Genomic DNA, 18,480 nt, shown 5'->3' on the forward strand with positions numbered 1-18,480 from the left:
AATACAATGATGGTCAATTCCAGCTTGATGGGATAGCAAATATATATTTGGTTTCTAATGAAGATCTGATATGGGCTTTAAAAAATAATGTCAACAAATAGTATGTGCTTGCATTCTAAAGGGCCTGTCCCACTTTCACGACCTAATTCATGACCTCTGCCGAGTTTACCCTTGACTCACACTCACAGCATGGTCGTCACAAGATCATAGGAGGTCGTAGGTAGGTTGTGATACTAGTCGTAGATACTCGTGGCATCAAGTAGGTCAGGGCGTTTTTTCTAGCCTGATTAAAAATGTCCACGAGTAAAAAAGGTCGTGAATTAGGTTGTGAAAGTGGGACAGGCCCTTAAGGATTCCACATTAAAAATGTAGCAATATTACACATGTATCCATTGGTTGACATGCATTTTGGAATGTCTCGAGGCTGGGAAAGGTTTCTTTCTGATATTATCATTATTTTATATAGTGCATTTTAAGACTTATGTTTGTAAGAAAGTTATGTTTTCCACAATAATTTAAAAAAAAATCAGAACTTAAAATAAGTTGGTTAGATAGACAGAAGGATAAAAAAATCTTATATGAATGCGGGTGCAATATCTTCAAATAATATTGTCACCAATTGTCTATAACTTTATCCCTGGTTGATAGCACTAAACCAATTATATGTTAACATCTGTGTGTAATAGTCTTCCTCCAAAATGTATTCTATTGAATTAAATGGATTGAGTTTTGGAAGCAGGATAGAATATGTTGAATGGTGTGCTTAGTGCTATCAAATGTGGATGAATTTGTCACAATGCCTTATGTACAAAAATATCTGGCATCCTTCTTAAATAATGACATTGTTTTGAGTCCGTGAGCTTTATAAGTCCTTAAACATTGTTTTGAGTCCGTGAGCTTTTAATTCTTGTTTCAGTTTAATTTTATTTCTGGTATTCACGGCACAAAGGAAGTTTCAAGCAAATAAGATCAATTTTAATGTCATGTTGCGAACAAATTATCAGCTCCCGACAATAATACTCATTGATAACTCTGTTAATTAGAAACGACAGGGAAAAGTGATCTCATCCACAATCGATTCATTTGGCTAGATCACCACAAATTATTTTAATTGTGTAATAGATGGCTAACAAAAAAAAATAATAATAAGCAAGTTCATAAAGACTGTGAATGCACCAACAGCTTTGATTGCTAATAATACAAAGACAAAATACAAAGTCTTATCATTTTCTGCATTCCTTAATATGAATGGGCTACTTTCCAGCCATTGAAATCTAACAGATTTGTTCCCTTTGACCAGATGTTTGACTTACTTTGGATAACAACATTTTCATCATAGCACCCAAGGAGTGAGATAGTTTAAAACTAAAGGTATAGTTTTATAATGAGTCAACAGTTTAAGGCAGAAATAAATAATCTTTTCTCATGGGGAAACATGATTCTTTGGCATTCTCGGGAGCTGTGTCATTGAATAATTTCAGGGCTGATATTGGTACATCTTTGGGGAGATGAGGGCTTGGGAGGACAAGCAGGAATGTGATATTGAGCCAATGCTCGGGCCCCGCTGTGAAGTGACTGAATGGCAGCATAGGCTTGAGGAGCTTTGTGGCCTTATCCTGCTCCTGTCTCTGGCACTTTTATGTTCTTCTGGTTGAAAGGAGCAATATCAAACAGCATATCTCACGGCCTCATAAAGAAATATGAGAGCAGGGGAAAAGGGTCTTGCACGGAAAAGCAGAAGTTTAGGGGGGAAGAGTTCCAGAGCTGAGGTCCATGGAGTTGAACACACTCCACCGTTGGCAGAGGGATGAAGATTGGAGATGTGCTAGTGATTAAAATGAAAGGAGTTCAGAAGAAGAATTATTGGCTTGGAGGAAATCACACAGAGAGTGAGGAATTTGAAGACAAGGATGCATGTTTTGGAACTGAAGCATTGGTTAATCGGGTGCCAGTGTTATGCATCAAGCACACTGGTGACAGAAGCAGGGGCTTGATGTGATTTAGCCCAGCAGACACTAGCGCTTCAGTGATAGCAATTTCACTGTTTGGTAGAACATTCATTATTATCATTGTTCATCTTGGTTGGTCTGTTGGAGAGCACACTACTGAAAAAGGGTTAAAGGCAATCTAAGATGAAAGTAGAAAGTCTGTAAAGGGCCTGTCCCATTTAGGCGAATTTTTAGGCGACTGCAGGCGACTAGGCTGTCGCCGGGGTGTCGCCTGTAAAGTTGCGAGTTGTCTCCTCAGTCGTCCAAAGAATCGTAACGTTTTTCTGGTCGCCGCTGGATGCTCAAAATTTTTCAGCGACAGTGGGTTTGACGCCAATTACTGTAGCTTGACCTCTCCTGACGTAGGTGCTGTCGTAGGTTGTCGCCAGGATGATGTAGGTTGTCGCCAAGTGATGCAGGTTGTTGCCGGTACTGACTTCGGTGAATTCCATTGGCGACTACTTATGTCAACCTACGTTAACCTACCCTGGCGACAGGTACCGGTGACTGAATTGTCTAAAGTTGTCTTCAGTTGACGCTGACAGTGTCGTACCTTGTCGTAGCTTGTCGTGGGTGGATGTAGCTTGTCGTAGGTGTGGTCATAGGTGGACATCCTAATGGGTCGCCGGTTGTCGGAAGCTTGCCATAGCTTGACGTCGACTAGGTGGTAGGTTGTTGTAGCTTGTCGTGAAGATTGTCGTAGACATTGTCATAGGGGGGGTCCAGTCGCCGGTTTTTCGGCGACCTGCTACGACTATGACAATCGCCAGCAGTCGCCAAAAACATCTCCTGTGGGACAGGCCCATTAAGCATGTAGTACATTCAGCAGCCCACTATTTCCACCATCCAGACCTCACCCCTCAATGCACCACCTCCACATCCAAAGAAAAGGCAGTGATGCCTTTTTTCAGAATGAAAAGAAAACTGAGTAGCCCTTTCATTAAATGTACAAAGAAATAAACTAAGTAGAAAACAAGAAAAGATCATCAAAAGGTTATGATAATGTCAGTTTAGTTCAGTTTAGTTTCAGTTTAGTTTATTGTCACGTGTACTGAGGTGAAGTGAAAAGCCTTTGTTGTGTGCTAACCAGCCAGCAGAAAGACAATAGATTATTAGAATCGAACCATTCACAGTGTACAAATACATGATAAGGGAATATTGTTTAGTGCACAGTAAAGCCAGTAAAATCCGATCAAAGATAGTTCAAAGGCTATGAGGTAGGTCTTAGTTCAGGACTGCTCTCTAGTTGTTGGTAGGATGGTTCAGTTGCCCGATAACAGCTGGGAAGAAGCTGTCCCTGAATCTGGAGATGTGCGTTTTCACACTTCTATACCTTTTTGCCCGATGGGAGAGGGGAGAAGAGGAAGTGGCCAGGGTGTGACTTGACCTTGAATATGCTGCTGGCCTTGCCGAGGCTGCGTGAGGTATAAATGGAGGTTGGTTTGTGTGATGGTCTGGGCTACGTCCACAATTCTCTGCAATTTCTTGCGGTTTTGGAGGGAGCTGTTCCCAAACCAAGCTGTGATCCATCCCGATAAAATGCTTTCTCTGGGGTGCAAATTCATTGTGGGCAGTGGTACTAATGGACAATTTTTTCTACCGGCCGAAACCCTTACTTAACATTCAGTTTGACTGAATCTGTGATTCTGAATATCAGCCACAGCATTTAATTGGAAAACGTCCTGCTGATGTCCATCGGACATGCATTGTCGAAGTTAAAACACAATCATTAAAGGGAGAAATAAGGAACTGTAGTTGCTGGTTTACCAAAAAAAAACACATTTTGAGTCAGGACCCTTTTCAAAATGTCGCCTATTGATGTATTCCAAAGATGCTGTCTCATCTGCTGAGTTAAGCCCCTGTCCCACTTTCACAACCTAAATTGCGACCTCTGACGACCTTAAACGACCTAAAAAAATATCAAGGTCGCGGTAACCTACGAACTCCTACGTCTTTCCACGACTATGTGTACGACCTCCTACGACTATGTTGAAGACCTCCCACAACTACGAAGAAGACCTCCTTCGACCTGCTTCGACTATGTTGAAGACTGGCTTCGACCATGAACGTTTTACGGCTGATTGCAGTAGCCCTTTTGCAAAGGCAGAAGGGGAAGAGCAAGGGTGAAGAGGAAGCACAAGAAGAGGTCTCAATGGGTGAATGGAGATGATATGATGTACTGTCTCAGTACACCAGATGACTGGAAGAGAGTGGTGCTAGGATTTTACAAAAGATGGAACTTTAAGCACACATGTGGGGCAGTGGATGGCAAGCATGCCATTCTTGTCCCTGCCCCTGTACCCCTCATTTTCCTTTTTGTACAGGATGACATTCTGCTGGAAACATTCCTCAAGGTCCCCCTCCTGCTGCCTGGTGAAGGTGTTGGGCATAACCTTCCTCCAGTCCTCCCTCACCACCAATGGGGCATCTGCCTCTGATGCTGTGTCGGACACAGGAGAAAGGACTGCTTTGCTGCCTTCAAATGAGGCAGTGAAGGATGGGGTGGTGGTGGGGACATATACTACCACCCTGGTCTCCTCCTCCAGGGGTCTCTCATGCAGGGCTACCTCCTCCTGCGCTATCACCTCCTATGGCATCACCTCCTGCCACTCCTCCTCCTGGGTGGGCAACACCTGCATGGCCGTTTGTTTTAGGGTTGTGCCCTCCCCCTACGATGCTGTCTTTTTGGTGCCATCTCTAAAACACAAGTCTCCTCTCCAAAAAACTCTCCATTTATGAATGAACGTGCCTTGGAGTGACAGAGGTGATGTTCTGCTGTTTAAATAACTTTTTTTTTACTGACCTTTTTTTCACCCGGGAGCTATCACCTTCAACTGCCTCCGCCCACCTACGACTACCTATGACTAGCATCACAACACACTACAACCTACCTACGACCTATCTACGAGTAAAAAGTATTGATTTTTTCCATGCCGACCTTTTTCTTTACTCGTGGACATTTTTTATCAGGTTAGAAAAAATGCCGCGACCTACTTGATTCCACGAGTACGCGGAGACCACTCACGAGCATGAGGAAGACCTCCTATGACCTCCTACGACCTTGTGGCCACCATGCTGCGAGTATGAGTCAAGGACAAACTCGGCAGAAGTTGTGAATTAGGTTGTGAAAGTGGGACGGGCTTAACTCAAGCATTTTGTGTTTTTGTAAAATTTGGGAAAACTGGTCACCAATCTGGCAAGCTTCTTCATAATTAACGAAAGATGCTACAAAAATATATAACCTTTTTTGCTAAGTGGCTGCTTCTTCCCAGCCCTCCCTTTTAACGTCAAAGGCCTCAGGTCTTTTGAATTTGGTCGCTTCAATAGATTTCCCCTCCTCCCATTCAATGAGAACTTAATGTATCTGTCGCTAGCACATGCTTCCAGCTCTCCAGCACCCTGACTACATAAAGATATAAACTCCTCATGAATTTTTGAAGGGTCGCTTGTGATATGGGTTTGATTAAACGGATCTCAGTTTATTAAAGATTTGCAAGCCCGGTGCTGGAGACTGCATATGCTTTGCACTATTCTGTATGCTGAATATTCTCATATGCAGGATAGATCTTGCCCCATGAAAAACAACTTTTGCTGTCAGTCCCTGGGGAAATCTAACTGAGCATTTGGTATTACTTCACTGCAGGACAGGACCCTAAATTTATACGGCACATTCAATGAGAACAGAAATTAAAACAGCAGTATGTTAGAGAAGGCTTAAAGGTGTTTTAAAGATTAATTTCACAGGAGAATCTGTTTCAATATTTCTATAAAATAAAGGAAAATGGAAGAAAAGTCATCCAGATTACGAGGGTAAGCTTAACATAAGAAAAACGTACAGATTTCTCGGTGACTATCTCCACAAATGCATACTGCAGTAAACATTATTGCAACCACACAGGGAGCAGTCTGACACAGGATACGGTCTTAAAATGGTAAAACCTTAAAGCACCAATGATTGTTCATTATCAATATTATGACGCATTATTTACTGGGATACAAGCATTAAGCAGTTTGCAGCTGATAAATCTTTGATATTCTGCATTTAGGATATGTGAAGCTTGTATAGAAGTGCTTTAACAGGTCTTGCTGAGTATAGCTGTGGTGCAAATCTTTATAAACAAAACTGTAATGCTGGAAACAAAATGCCTACTGCAGGCATTTGGATTTATGCTCATTTTATTTTACATCTTGTTTTTTTCACTTTTGGCATGTATCATGGAGTTAGCAAGTCAAAACATTGAATCTAGCATTGTAAGCAAGGCTACAATGGCCTTCACAATGCGGTGACAGAGTCAATGATTCATAGAAGAAGCAAGACAATTATCTTTATTGCTTTTGGCAAAGTATAATGGTGAATGATGTTATGTTACTGGTGCAGGATCATAAGCCTCCATTGATCTTCTCGTGCACTTAAGTTTAATCAACCAATTATTTGTCTAGTGTGCATTTACTCTGACAGACTAGACAGCAAAGTTATTACGAAAAGTGAACTAGCCATTATATCAGATATTTATGTGTGGTTTTATGCTGAATCCTCTCCAAAGAAGTTGTGATTCATTAGCATTCATCAAAGGGAAGGGGGATGAGAGTGGCTGCATATATTAAAGTCTATGATTCTCCCAAAATTAATTTAAGATGCTCTATGCTGCAGTGGGAAAAGGAAGAAATATTTAGACTTATATTGCGCCTTTCATAATCTCAGGACAGAGGACAACCCAAGCCCAAACTTATATTCAACAGTAAAACACCCTGGATTTAACTTTCTTTTACTGTAGAATGGTAATCCAGCAGATTAATATTGCGTCACAGTTCTCCATTTATGTATACACAAATGCACCCTGACCACAACAATTTGCAATTACTATACAAAGTGCTGGAGTAGCTCAATGGGTCAGGCAGTATCTCTGTAGAACATGGATAGGTGACGTTTCGGGTCGAGACCGTTCTTCAGACTGCTTATACACTCCATGAGTGTTCACATGAATGTATTGAACTGCTTCACTTGAACCCATTCATTTCTAGTGACAGAAGAAGTTCATTAACTTTCCATGAATTAATTTAAAATCTATTGTGGTTACCCACTTTATCATCCTTTCAAAATCCCAGAACAAATGTGAGGAATGGGATCTTGTTGAAGAGGTTTACTCAAACTCTCCACCTTGTTCGTAGAATCCTAATTTCGCAACATGCTTTTTTGAACAATTTATCTTGCTCAACAAATTACTCGGATTTGTTTTCTTCTTTAATAGTTTTGTAAATTTAAGTTAGGTTTGTATCCAGATTCCTCTTCACTTCTTGAGAAGCTAACCTCCGACAATTGCTCTACATAACTTAAACTTTTGCTACTTAAATCTATGGGGTATTTCACCCATTATGAAGGATGGTTGTCAAATCTGCTCATCAGACGTGGCTATCCCTCGAGATCGAGGATGATGGTCTACGTTCCGTTGCTTTTATGGACTCCCAGGTGGCTTATGAGTCCAATCCTGGCTTTGAAAGTTCTTTGGCATTCCGGACAGGTAATTCCAGTTGGCAGATCGGGCTATGGTTGTTGCTGCTTCTCTTTCCATTTTCTTCTCCCTTCTTCTAATTCTGCGCATCTGTTGGCTTCGAAGGTTGCTGGTCCTTCTTGGATGATGGTTAGCCAGAATTTCCCGTCCTTGGCATTGGTTTCCCAATTATTGACGTCGATGTCGATTTCACATTTCTTCATGCTGGCTTTTAACGCGTCTTTGAATCTCTTCTTTTGTCCGCCTATTTTACCTTTGCCGTCTTTAAGCTGAGTAGAAGGTTTGCTATTGACAATGGTTAGCTAAAGGTTTGCCATTGATAATGCCAATCTCTGCTCCAACATATAATGTGATCATCATTTTGTGTTACGCTGATTCCTGCTCTGTGTGGATCTGATTAATGCTGCAATTATAATGTTAGTGGGAGAGTCGAGGACCAGAGGACGCAGCCTCAGAATAAAAGGACGTGCCTTTAAAATGGAGATGAGGAGGAATTACTTTAGCCAGAGGGTGGTGAATCTGTGGAATGAATTGCCACAGATGGTGGTGCAGGCCGTCATTGAACATTTTTAAAGTGGAGTTTAATAGGTTCTTGATTAGTGAGGGCGTCACAGGTTACGGGGAGAAGTCAGGAGAATGGTGCTGAGAGGGGAAAATAGATCATCCAAGGTGGAGCAGACTCGATGGTCTTAGTTAGTTAGCATATTTTATGCTGACTTGTCGTACAGGACTGGAACTTGTTAAATTTAGACAATAGTGAGTGTACGTGGTCCACTAGGTATTAAAGGCAAGAATATGCATGGTAATGGGAAACCAGACTGGAAGTCAAACCTTCCAAATGTGTTCTCTGTCCAGGGATTTTACTACACATGTAATTTATATAATTCATGCCGAGTCAATTATATCTCACCCAACTGTTGATTATCACTTGCAAAATAGTAGTGATTACACATCTGTTAATCTGCAATATGAATATCATTGTGCATCAGCAGCTTGAAGCATATTAGCTCTACTTTTATCGTGACAGCTACAAATGGCACAAAAAAAACCATGCACCTTCAAAATTTAATGAAACAAATTAAAATTACAAATACTCCAGAATGATTTTGAGACTGTGACCTCTGATCTGGCATCAGATGAAAGTCATGGACTGCCACAAAATTCCCCAATGCTTACGACGCCATCTGTACACCCTGTTATCCTGTCTGCGTTTTCATAATAGTAAGATACTGCCATTTCAGAATCATTTAAATTTTGTTATTTGAGTATCTTATTCTTCAGGTTTGAAGTTTTGTCAATAATTACAACAGAGCTTAAAGGCTGACAAGTTTTAATATTGAAATAAATCAATTGGACTTAGTGCCATGAACAAGATCTTGATCAAATTCCTCAGATTCTATAAACGTTTCATTAGGTAGCATCTTCTCCCAACAAATGAATGATGTCCCAATACCGTGGGGCTTGCTCCCCCGAATCTGATGATAACTTGGCTGTTAAATAACAGCAGTGGGCCACCTTTTCCAGTACTGGACTGATGATATCGCTTCTCTCAATACCTATATGATGACATTATCAAGACAAAATGGCTTGATCTGACTTGGCACATTAGGATCACTCAATTTATGATAATTAAAGTGGCAGCAGCAAGGGAAGGTCCAAGTCTTCCTCATTTCATACTCATCGATTCTCCAAGCTTACTCGTATAATTTAACCATTAATAAAATCATCAGATGCTTTTATATCTTTGACTAGCAAATATTGCAGTGGCAGTTCATTTAACTGCAAAGATGACTGAGAGTGGTGGGAAGGTGGGGGGGAGGGGGGGGGGGGGGGGAGAGAGAAGTTTACAAATGACCCCCATGTTATGGGCTTTCATCCTCAAAGAATTCCCAAACCCCCACCAGAGTATGGCAACACTGTACTTTAAAGCATCTGTTCTCGTGACCTTGGGTTTGAGGTGGCATGACAAAGGAGGGACCACCATCCCAATTGACCTGACGATCTAATTCATTAATCTTACGCCCCCCCCCCCCCCCCACGGTATCGATTAACTAAAATAAAAATTTACGACATTTGTTGTTTCTTCCACATAAGCCTTGTCCATTCCCTGTTGGCCTTAGCTCTTGAATAATGATGGTGGGGCATTTTGTCATCGCTAATAAAATGGTTTAAAGAAAAATATCCTGTAGGAATGCATTTCCATTTATAATATGGGATCCAATGGGAAAAGTGGTTCACATTAGAGAAAATCGCAATACGGGCAGTTTGCTCAGAACGCAACCGCTCCATAAGGAGCGAGCTACCCTGATATATACTTCAGAAAATGTTTGAGGATGCGTTTCATCGCTTGCAGTGGAACAATTAAGGATAAACCCAATGGCCTCTGTGCCAAAAAGGATACCTGTCAATAACCAAGTCACACCTTGGAATCTGGCATGGAAAACATCCAGCCTTAGCTCTATGGAGGCAGATAGCAGCACCATGCTGATTTCCTGATTTCCGCATTATGAATTCTCTCATTCCCCTGCTCCCTCTAGTGGAAAATCATTCACTATGAATAAATATTATTCTCTTTCCAAGTGAGATTTCAAAGGAAATAATGATCGAGTATTATTTTAAATTGGAAAGGTTCATGTCCAAATATTATTATTCAGTCATTGACTGATAATGGGGAAGCAGCTATGTTTTAATTCTGATTCTCATAAGCATAATTGAGTGAGGCATAATCATTTACAGATTGTAGGTATAAAATATTGTAAGATGGTTGACATGTTAAGATTCAAGAGCGTTTATTTGTCTTTTGCACTGGATATGAACCGGAACAATGAAAGTCTTGCTTGCTGCGGGTTTACAGGTGCATTAGATTCAACAACAACACAATTAAATGTACAGTAAATGTTAAGTTATTTGAAATAAACCCAACCATGATAATGCAAAATCCAAAGTGCAAAGAGCAACCACGGTCGTGCAAAGTCCATAGTGAGGAACAGTCGTGGTCAGTGTAATGCAGGATGGTCCAAGAACCTGAAGTTGATGGGAAGATGCTGGTCTCAAACCTGGAGGTGATGGTTCTCAGGCTCCTATAGTTTCTTCCCGATAGTGGCAGCGGGAAGAGAGCAATGACCCAAGGTGGTGTTGGGTCATTGTTTATTGAGGCAGTTTTACCCCGTAGATCTCTTCAATGGTGGGGAGTCAATACTTGTGAAGGATTGGCAGTGCCCACCACTTTCTGCAGCCTCCGTCATTCTTGAGCTTTTGAATTTCCGAACTAGGCTGTGACGCAACCAGTTGGACCTCCTGAAATTTGCTAAGAGTTTTTCTTGTCATGTTGAATCTTCTCAAACATCTGAGGAAGTAGAAATGTTGTATTGTTCATGTATTTTGATAGATTATCATGTGTTTCTCAGCTCTGTGAAAACGGTTGTTAGATTCCTTGTTGGTCTTGTTGGTTAAACAATGCAGAAACACTGAGGACATTTAGCTTAAGACCTTCATGCAGACTCTGCTAATTTATTTCCTCTGCCTTTTTGTTTTACAGGGAATATGGAGCTGCATACATGGTGTGCCCAACGAGGAGAAGAAGAAGTCTCCCGACCTGGATTTAAACAGTCCGCAAACAAATATATTGAGGCTGTTTAATACAGCAAAACCAATGGCCAATATATCAAACCTTAACGCTTCAAGAGCAAACTCGCCAAAAATAACTTCCAATTTCATTCAGAGAGGATCACTAATACTGGATGTGGTTGATCAAAAGGGGAATTTCCTGTATTCTGGCAACAGGCCCTATCAACCCAAGGAGGGGGGCCTCAATGACACCACCAGTGAAATGTTAACCTTCAACGTGACCCGTCAGAAAGACAACCGCAATAATTATATCCTCCAAGGGCAGCATCCGTTGACTCTGAACGAAGCAAATCCAAACAGCGTTGAGGTTACAGTAAGCTCAGATACTCCAAAACTCAACTCCAGGCCCAGGCAGTTATGGAAAAAGTCTGTTGAAACCTTGCGGCAGAATCCGACAACAGTGGTGGAAAGTGTCAATGTCGAGCCCAAGCAACCTGTGAAAAACCAGAGGTACCTGCCGGAAGAAGTGGGGCATTCGGACATGTCCGACTGCTCCAGCCGTACTGCTTCCCACAAGGACCCTGATAACAACCAAAAACACCACAAGCATAAGGAAACCTTCAAAAAGAAATCTATGATGGCCAAATATCCTCGAGATTGCAGTGAGATAGAACTCTCCTACCTTAAAGCTAAAGAAGGGCATCAACACCATCGTGAGAAAGTCTACACCATTGATTCTGACAGGGAGTCCAATTATCACTCAGATCACCATCATTACTGCGAAGATGTGGCAATTCCTGAGGACTTGGACTACCCTCCAGTGTACCACGATCAGAACGAAAACTACAGGAAACAGGAAGCGGTCCTGCACCTAAATAGGACTCCTCAGCATAACGAGGACAGTCTTACCAATGCTGAGAACAAATACAGCCTGTACAATAAGCACTACAGCTTGAAGGAGAAAAATATCTCCCCAGTAGAGTACGGTGATAGGTACAAGCAGCCCACTGCACACTGCAGAAGCTGCCTTTCCAAGCTGCCTAACTATACCACACACTATTCGGTTAGGTCTCCGTACAACAGGTGCGACGCCTGTGTACACACAGCCAACTTGTATGACATCAGTGAGGATCACATGTTACAAGAGCCAGTAAGCCCCATGTGCCCTGAAGAATCCTTTGCCCATCACTGGGCACCTTCCGATGTCTCGAACATGCAGAGAGTGAACAGGCTGAGGATTAGCAGGCAGCACTCCTTTGACAATATCCTTGAGAAGCCTAAGGAAATGGATCTGGGAAGATCTGCACGCAGTGTGAGCCTGAAAGAAAAGGACAGATTTCAGGATGACCCTTATGAACAGGTGTTCAATATTAAACCAGAGAAGTTCTTTAGCACAAAGGTTTCTGTTTTTGACCACAATCTGGAAGAAAGCAAGCGGAGTAAGTCATTGTATCCAGAACACGTCTCTGACAATCCATTCTGGCACTCCTATCGTGAAGATCAGCATCTGGTCCATGGACGAAGATCTTCTGACATATATAAACAGTCGGCTGCATCAAAGGCACGCTACGATAATCACTTTAGATCATCTGTTAAGTCGACAACATCATACTGCTCCAGAGATGAACGAGTTCCTAATGATGTGTACATATCAGAACATATTATGCCTTATGTATCAAGCAGGAATAGTATATACTGTGCTCCCAGGGTTTTGAATTCTTCCAGCAATAGACGTGTCTACAAAAAAATTCCTAGTGTTGAATCAGATGTTTGACTCATCATTTGTTTGTCTAAGTCTATGTTAATGCTGTTCATTTGTTGTAGCTAATGATGTACATAGTTGCCAACATATTGAAGTAGGAACTTAGGAGACATTAAGGGGCAGCTTTGCCAGATAGTCGTTGCTAATATTGTCTTCTTTCTCCTATTTTCTGATAGATAGGGCTGACTGGCCTTTCCTACTATCTGATGGCAAAGGAGCAACAGAAAAGAGATACATGTTGATGATCATACCAACTGGTTAGCTTTGCTGCAAGTGAAGACTACATAGAATGACCTAGTGGAATTATTGCCTCCCTTTTACGGCGCATTAATCTATAAGAGACCACACTAGGCAGTCCTTTGAATCTTAGGAGAACACTGGTTCTGTAAAATAAGCAAGAAATAGATGACAAGCTCAATATTACTGTGTAAATGTAGGGAGTTGGCAACTATGCTATTATATGTACTCCAGATCTGTGATTGCTGAAATCTTTAAATTCAACTGTTTCCCAAAGTGAAACCCTGAGCTAAAGCAGCTAATGACATCCTTTAGAAACACTGAGATCAAATGGGTCCTCTAGTAGTCATAATCTTTTTTCTTTGGAAAATAATAAAAATCCTGAGCGCATAGCTCATCTTGTACAGCCAACCTTTGCGATTGCGCAAACCCACCCTCGGGAGTATGGCCTGATGAGTATCAGTCAGACACAGTACCACGAAGATCCCAATGTTTAGCCTCTTATTCCTACAACACTATGAGAGTCATCACATTGAGTAACAGTGCTACAGCCGTAATATTTTGAGCCTTGTTTTCTATTGTTCTATCCAGTAATTTGTTCCATCCTTTGTTCAAGTTTGTTCACTTGAAGAAGTCATGGACCAGCAGTCCAACAAAGACATGGAAATATTAACCGCAGGGGAGCAACAGAAATTTGCTAATAAAATGCATGGCATGAGAGTTCAGGGATTTTGCACTTCTGAACATTATAGATTTTAATAAATCCTGGTAGTTGCAAAATGTAATTTATATGCTGTTAGCTTGGGGATTCACTTCAACCGAAATCTTTAACTCTCCCCAGATTTGATAGACATCCAAACATGAATTGTGAACGAATCTGATAGTCCATCTCTTTGCAGTATATTCCCATTGTATTGTATATTTATCATGTACACTTGAACTGATTATTTTGAATATGGAAACAGGGGTATAGCATTTGCCTCTCTGGGCAACAAACATTAGAATGTCACCATTATAAAAAAAAACATATAATTATTTTAAGAAAATAGTATACATAAGTATCTTCAGTTAACTCTAGATTTCTACCAGTGCTGAATTTTGCTGCTTGATAAGTAAAATATGCCACGGCTTTGAATAAAAACTTCCATAACTACCAGCACACACTGGGTATTTTGTATGTTGAAATGGTTGGAACTTATGACTTTGTATCAGTGGTATGCTTAAATTAGCAACAACAAAAAAACACATTTGGCCACTGAATATTTCCATTTAAGGCTTAGATGTGTTTTGTTTTATGATGTTTTTCACAATATCATGCAAATGGCATAACATAAACAAAGATGTTTTCAGCAAAAACGGTATTTCAGAAAGTTGCCCCCTATTACATCCCAAAAAGGCCACATTTTACTCTGAGGTTTGTATCTAAGTGTATCAGAAGAACGTCCCATTAAAATGATAATTGGAAATACAGCGTACTATGTTTAAACTTGTGATAAACTTGCAAGAACACAACAGTGCAGTTGATTAACTTTTCCCTTGATACAAATGTTGTTTTACTACAGGGAATCAGGGAAACCTAGGTAATGGCAGCTCAATGTGCTAAGCGTGGACGTCTTAAGAGCAAAATTAACTCACTGAAAATAACATTAACATTTCTTGAAGCTGACATATCAAAAAAAATGAAGTCAGGAAAAACAATTAAATGATATTCTACAATTCTTGGAAATGCTAGTGGGAATGCAGCAATCTCCGTTAAATAAAGGTTTTAGCAATATTAGTTCCAGCCTTGCAATTTAGTTTTAATGGTCATTAATTGGAGTCACTGGTGCTTAGTGGGATGGTCACATTGAATGGTTACTGCTGAGAAATTAATTGTTCGGTGAATGCAGAGTCTTCCTCCAGAAAACAGATCACGTGTTTACACTAAACGATCATTCAGTAATGATATGATAGAATTTCAAAGCTCTATTAAAGATTTAAATTTAATTCAAGTACATTCCTATTGTGTTTTCTCTTTAACCAGATCTGTGAGGGTTGTTGAAAGGAAGGGGAGAGAAACATTTCAATGCTTTTTAACGCAATACTGCTTCACACTCATTTCAATATAATTTCAAGCAATAATATCAATTCTGTTGAGAGACAAAATAGTAAGCTTCATTAAAAGTCAAATACCTCCTCTATCCCAACATGGCAACCTTTCTGGCAAACTGATCCGCTACTGAAACTTGCAACGTGTCGATCGTTTTAATATGCAGACTGCAGGCATACATAGAGTATCATTTAATATTGCCTTGTGCATGCTAAGAATACTTCTAATTGTTCGGGGGTTGTGTCACTTTTAACTTGTTACATAAGGAATAGTCTCATTTTGTGATCACAATTATTTTGACATTCCCAAGAAACCTCTTTCAACTTGTAATAACATAGTAAAATAGGTTGTACTTCTTTAATTAATATTGTTTCACCATAGGATCTATCTTAGCCTCAGTCTCTTAAACTAATGATGATGGAATCACTCATTTTCCTTTTGAAACTGCTGGTTTTTATAAAAAACTCTGTTTTTTAATGATATTCTTTTGTAATAAAATAAACTAGTGTAGAACGACTTACATTACTGAAGAATATCTTGAACAGTTGCCACATTACTCAAGAAAAGTTCGCCTTCTACCAAAATATGTGTAAATTGATTACCATGCAGAGATAAAGAAAAGCCTGTCAAAAGTTTGATTATTTTACCATTAACTAGACACTTTTTATATTTCATATTTCAGCTGTAAATTGCAATAAGCTTGATCTTTATATAACTGTATTATAGTAATGAATGTGAAAAATAGTTACTAAAATTATAGACCATCATTTACGTAACCGATTAAACAAAGCCAACACTTTGGTAATTAGTGCAGTTATGAGCGTAACGAGATAGCGCACATTTCCACCACAGGAGCCAATTAGTAGTTTCTCATCCCAATCCATGCCCATTAATGCTGGATCTTTGTTATAGACAAGTCACAATGGTAGATTGCAATAGATATTTAGCTGAAGAATATTAATTGCTTTTATTATTATTTCCCATAGCGTATTTCCTTCTTTAGCATAGAATGATTTCTTAGGTTAGAGGAGCAACATGATATTGTGGAAATTTCAGTGCTGCACACACAGGAGGTTTAATTCAGGTACAATGGTGATTGGCAATATTTCAGTTCCCGCTTTGCAAAATTAATTTTCTAAATCAAACAAATTAGGCTATAACTTAACTCAGTCTGAAACATATTACCTTTTTTATGGCCATGTGTGTTTCTTTCTTAATTTGTAACTGCTTTGTGTTCTAATTGTCCATAATATTTCTCTTGAAATGAAAAGATTTTACATTATCTGGAAATAAAGCAAGTTTGATGTGGGTGGCAGCTAAGAAAGTGACATATTTCAGATAGCATTAGTGGGGGGTGTCACAAAAAACAATTCAGCAAGATATTTGGCAAGGACTAAGCATAAATGATTATAAGATGTATATTTTGCTAGACAGAGTGAATTCAAGCTAGTAACCAAATGTTTGGGTCTGAAATGTTCTTTGGCTGTGTGCATGTTGTCCTTAACCATAAAATATATGTCATGCTTATCCAGTTTACATTCATGTGCAACTTGGGCGTAAAAGCATTGGACACACATTTTGCCTCACTAAACATTCACAAGGATATTCAGTTTAATTAATGATTGGTACTAAAGTAATTTGATTCCTGCCTATTCCATTAGATGAGAAAATACTAATTATTACTTTGTGACAGTATAGATTTCAAACATATCCGCTATCGAAGTCTGTATTTACATTTGTTTTGATCTTTATATGAACTCTAACTGTAATATTTGCCAAGGTTGTCTTTAAAACTGTAATATGTGTTTTATTTTCATTGTAGATGTGTAGAAATTACAATTGGAATGGATTTAGAATGTTCAAAGTGTTTACTGCAACAACATTTGATGTAAATAGGTTGTCAATTGTGCCAGAAAATCCGATGTAAAAATGTAAATAAGTAAAAGTACCATTTTTCTAAGGAAGACTATTTCTGCCACTTTATATCAAAATTAAAACTATAGTCACTTAACTTTCTTTAATACTGTGGTTATTTCAAGTGAGCTTTTCCTCATTAATGCCCTCCTTTAGCATTCCCTGTAATGGGACTTTAAATGGTATGTGCACAAACAATAGCCCTGAGTTGTTTAGAAGTCACCTATATCAATTTCACTGTTTGCAAAATCTGGACTAGACATTTGTGTTGATCGAATACTGGATGGTTACTTACATTTCCACACAACTTTATGGGTCACACCACCAGAAATCGCAGGTTTCATGATCCCGCTACTGCTTGCGAGAGCTTTCCGTGACAAAACTGACCACTTAATTTCTCCTAATAATTATTACACTTATATAGAATTTGAATATAGATGTTTGGAGGTCATGTTGGAGTTGTCTGTATAAGACGTTGGTGAGACCGCATTTCGAGTATTGTGTTCAGTTCTGGGCACCATGTTATAGGAAAGACATTGTCAAGCTTGAAAGGGTTCAGAGAAGATTTACAAGGATATTGCCAGGACTAGAGGGTCTGACCTATAGGCAGTTGTCGAGTAGGCTGGGACTTGGAGTGCAGGAGGATGAGGGGTGATGTTATAGAGGTGTATAAGATCATGAGAGGAATAGATCGGGTAGATGCACAGAATCTCTTGCCCAGAGTGGGGGAATCGAGGAATAGTGGACATAGTTTCAAGGTGAAGGGGAAAAGATTTAATAGGAATCTGAGGGGTAACTTTTTCACACAAAGGGTGGTGGGTATATGGAACAAGCTGCCAGAGGAGGTATCTGAGGCTGGGACTATCCCAACGTTTAAGAAACAGTTAGACAGGTACATGGATAGGACAAGTTTGGAGGGATATGGACCAAATGCAGGCAGGTGGAACTTGTGTAGCTGGGGCCTGTAGGCCGGTGTGGGCAATTTTGGCAGAAGGGCCTGTTTCCACACTGTATCACTCTATGGCTCTGTGACTTAAAAAGTATCCCCAAATGTCTCACAGTGACTTGAGGTTGCAAAAGATTCAGTGTGTAAAAAAAAGTGCCTTCATAACAATAGTGTACAGTTAATAACAGGACTATTTAACAGCATTCTTATACAGAGGATCATGGGGTATTTCAGCTATGGGGTCATTGCTCCCTGAAAGTGGCAACACAAGTAGAGAAGGCATGTGCTAAGCTTGCCTTCGTCAATCAGGCCATTGAGTGTAGGAGTCACAAAGTCATGTTGCAATTTTACAGGACTTTGGTTAGGCTGCATCTAGATTTTTAGTTTAGTTTAGGGATGCAGCACCAAAACAGGCCCTTGGGCCCACTGAGTCCGCACCGACCAGCGATCCCCGCACATTAACACTA

The 18,480-nt window shown here is 40.0% G+C and overlaps 1 protein-coding gene across 3 annotated transcripts in view; it reads left to right on the plus strand.

Moving 5' to 3' along the window:
- Nucleotides 1-17,164, plus strand: part of grin2a (glutamate ionotropic receptor NMDA type subunit 2A) — a 266,902-nt gene extending 249,738 nt beyond the window's left edge. For 2 of the 3 annotated variants that reach the window (XM_033040431.1, XM_033040432.1), the window contains exon 14: nt 11,037-17,164. In XM_033040431.1, coding sequence (XP_032896322.1) covers nt 11,037-12,839 — 1,803 coding nt within the window. In that variant the 3' untranslated portion in view covers nt 12,840-17,164. The remainder of the gene's footprint in view (nt 1-11,036) is intronic. The other variant, XM_033040433.1, reaches the window with a different exon arrangement.
- The last annotated feature ends 1,316 nt before the right edge of the window (nt 17,165-18,480 follow it).

This window comes from Amblyraja radiata, chromosome 22 (assembly GCF_010909765.2).
Source record: "Amblyraja radiata isolate CabotCenter1 chromosome 22, sAmbRad1.1.pri, whole genome shotgun sequence".
Classification (NCBI taxonomy): Eukaryota; Metazoa; Chordata; class Chondrichthyes; order Rajiformes; family Rajidae; genus Amblyraja; species Amblyraja radiata.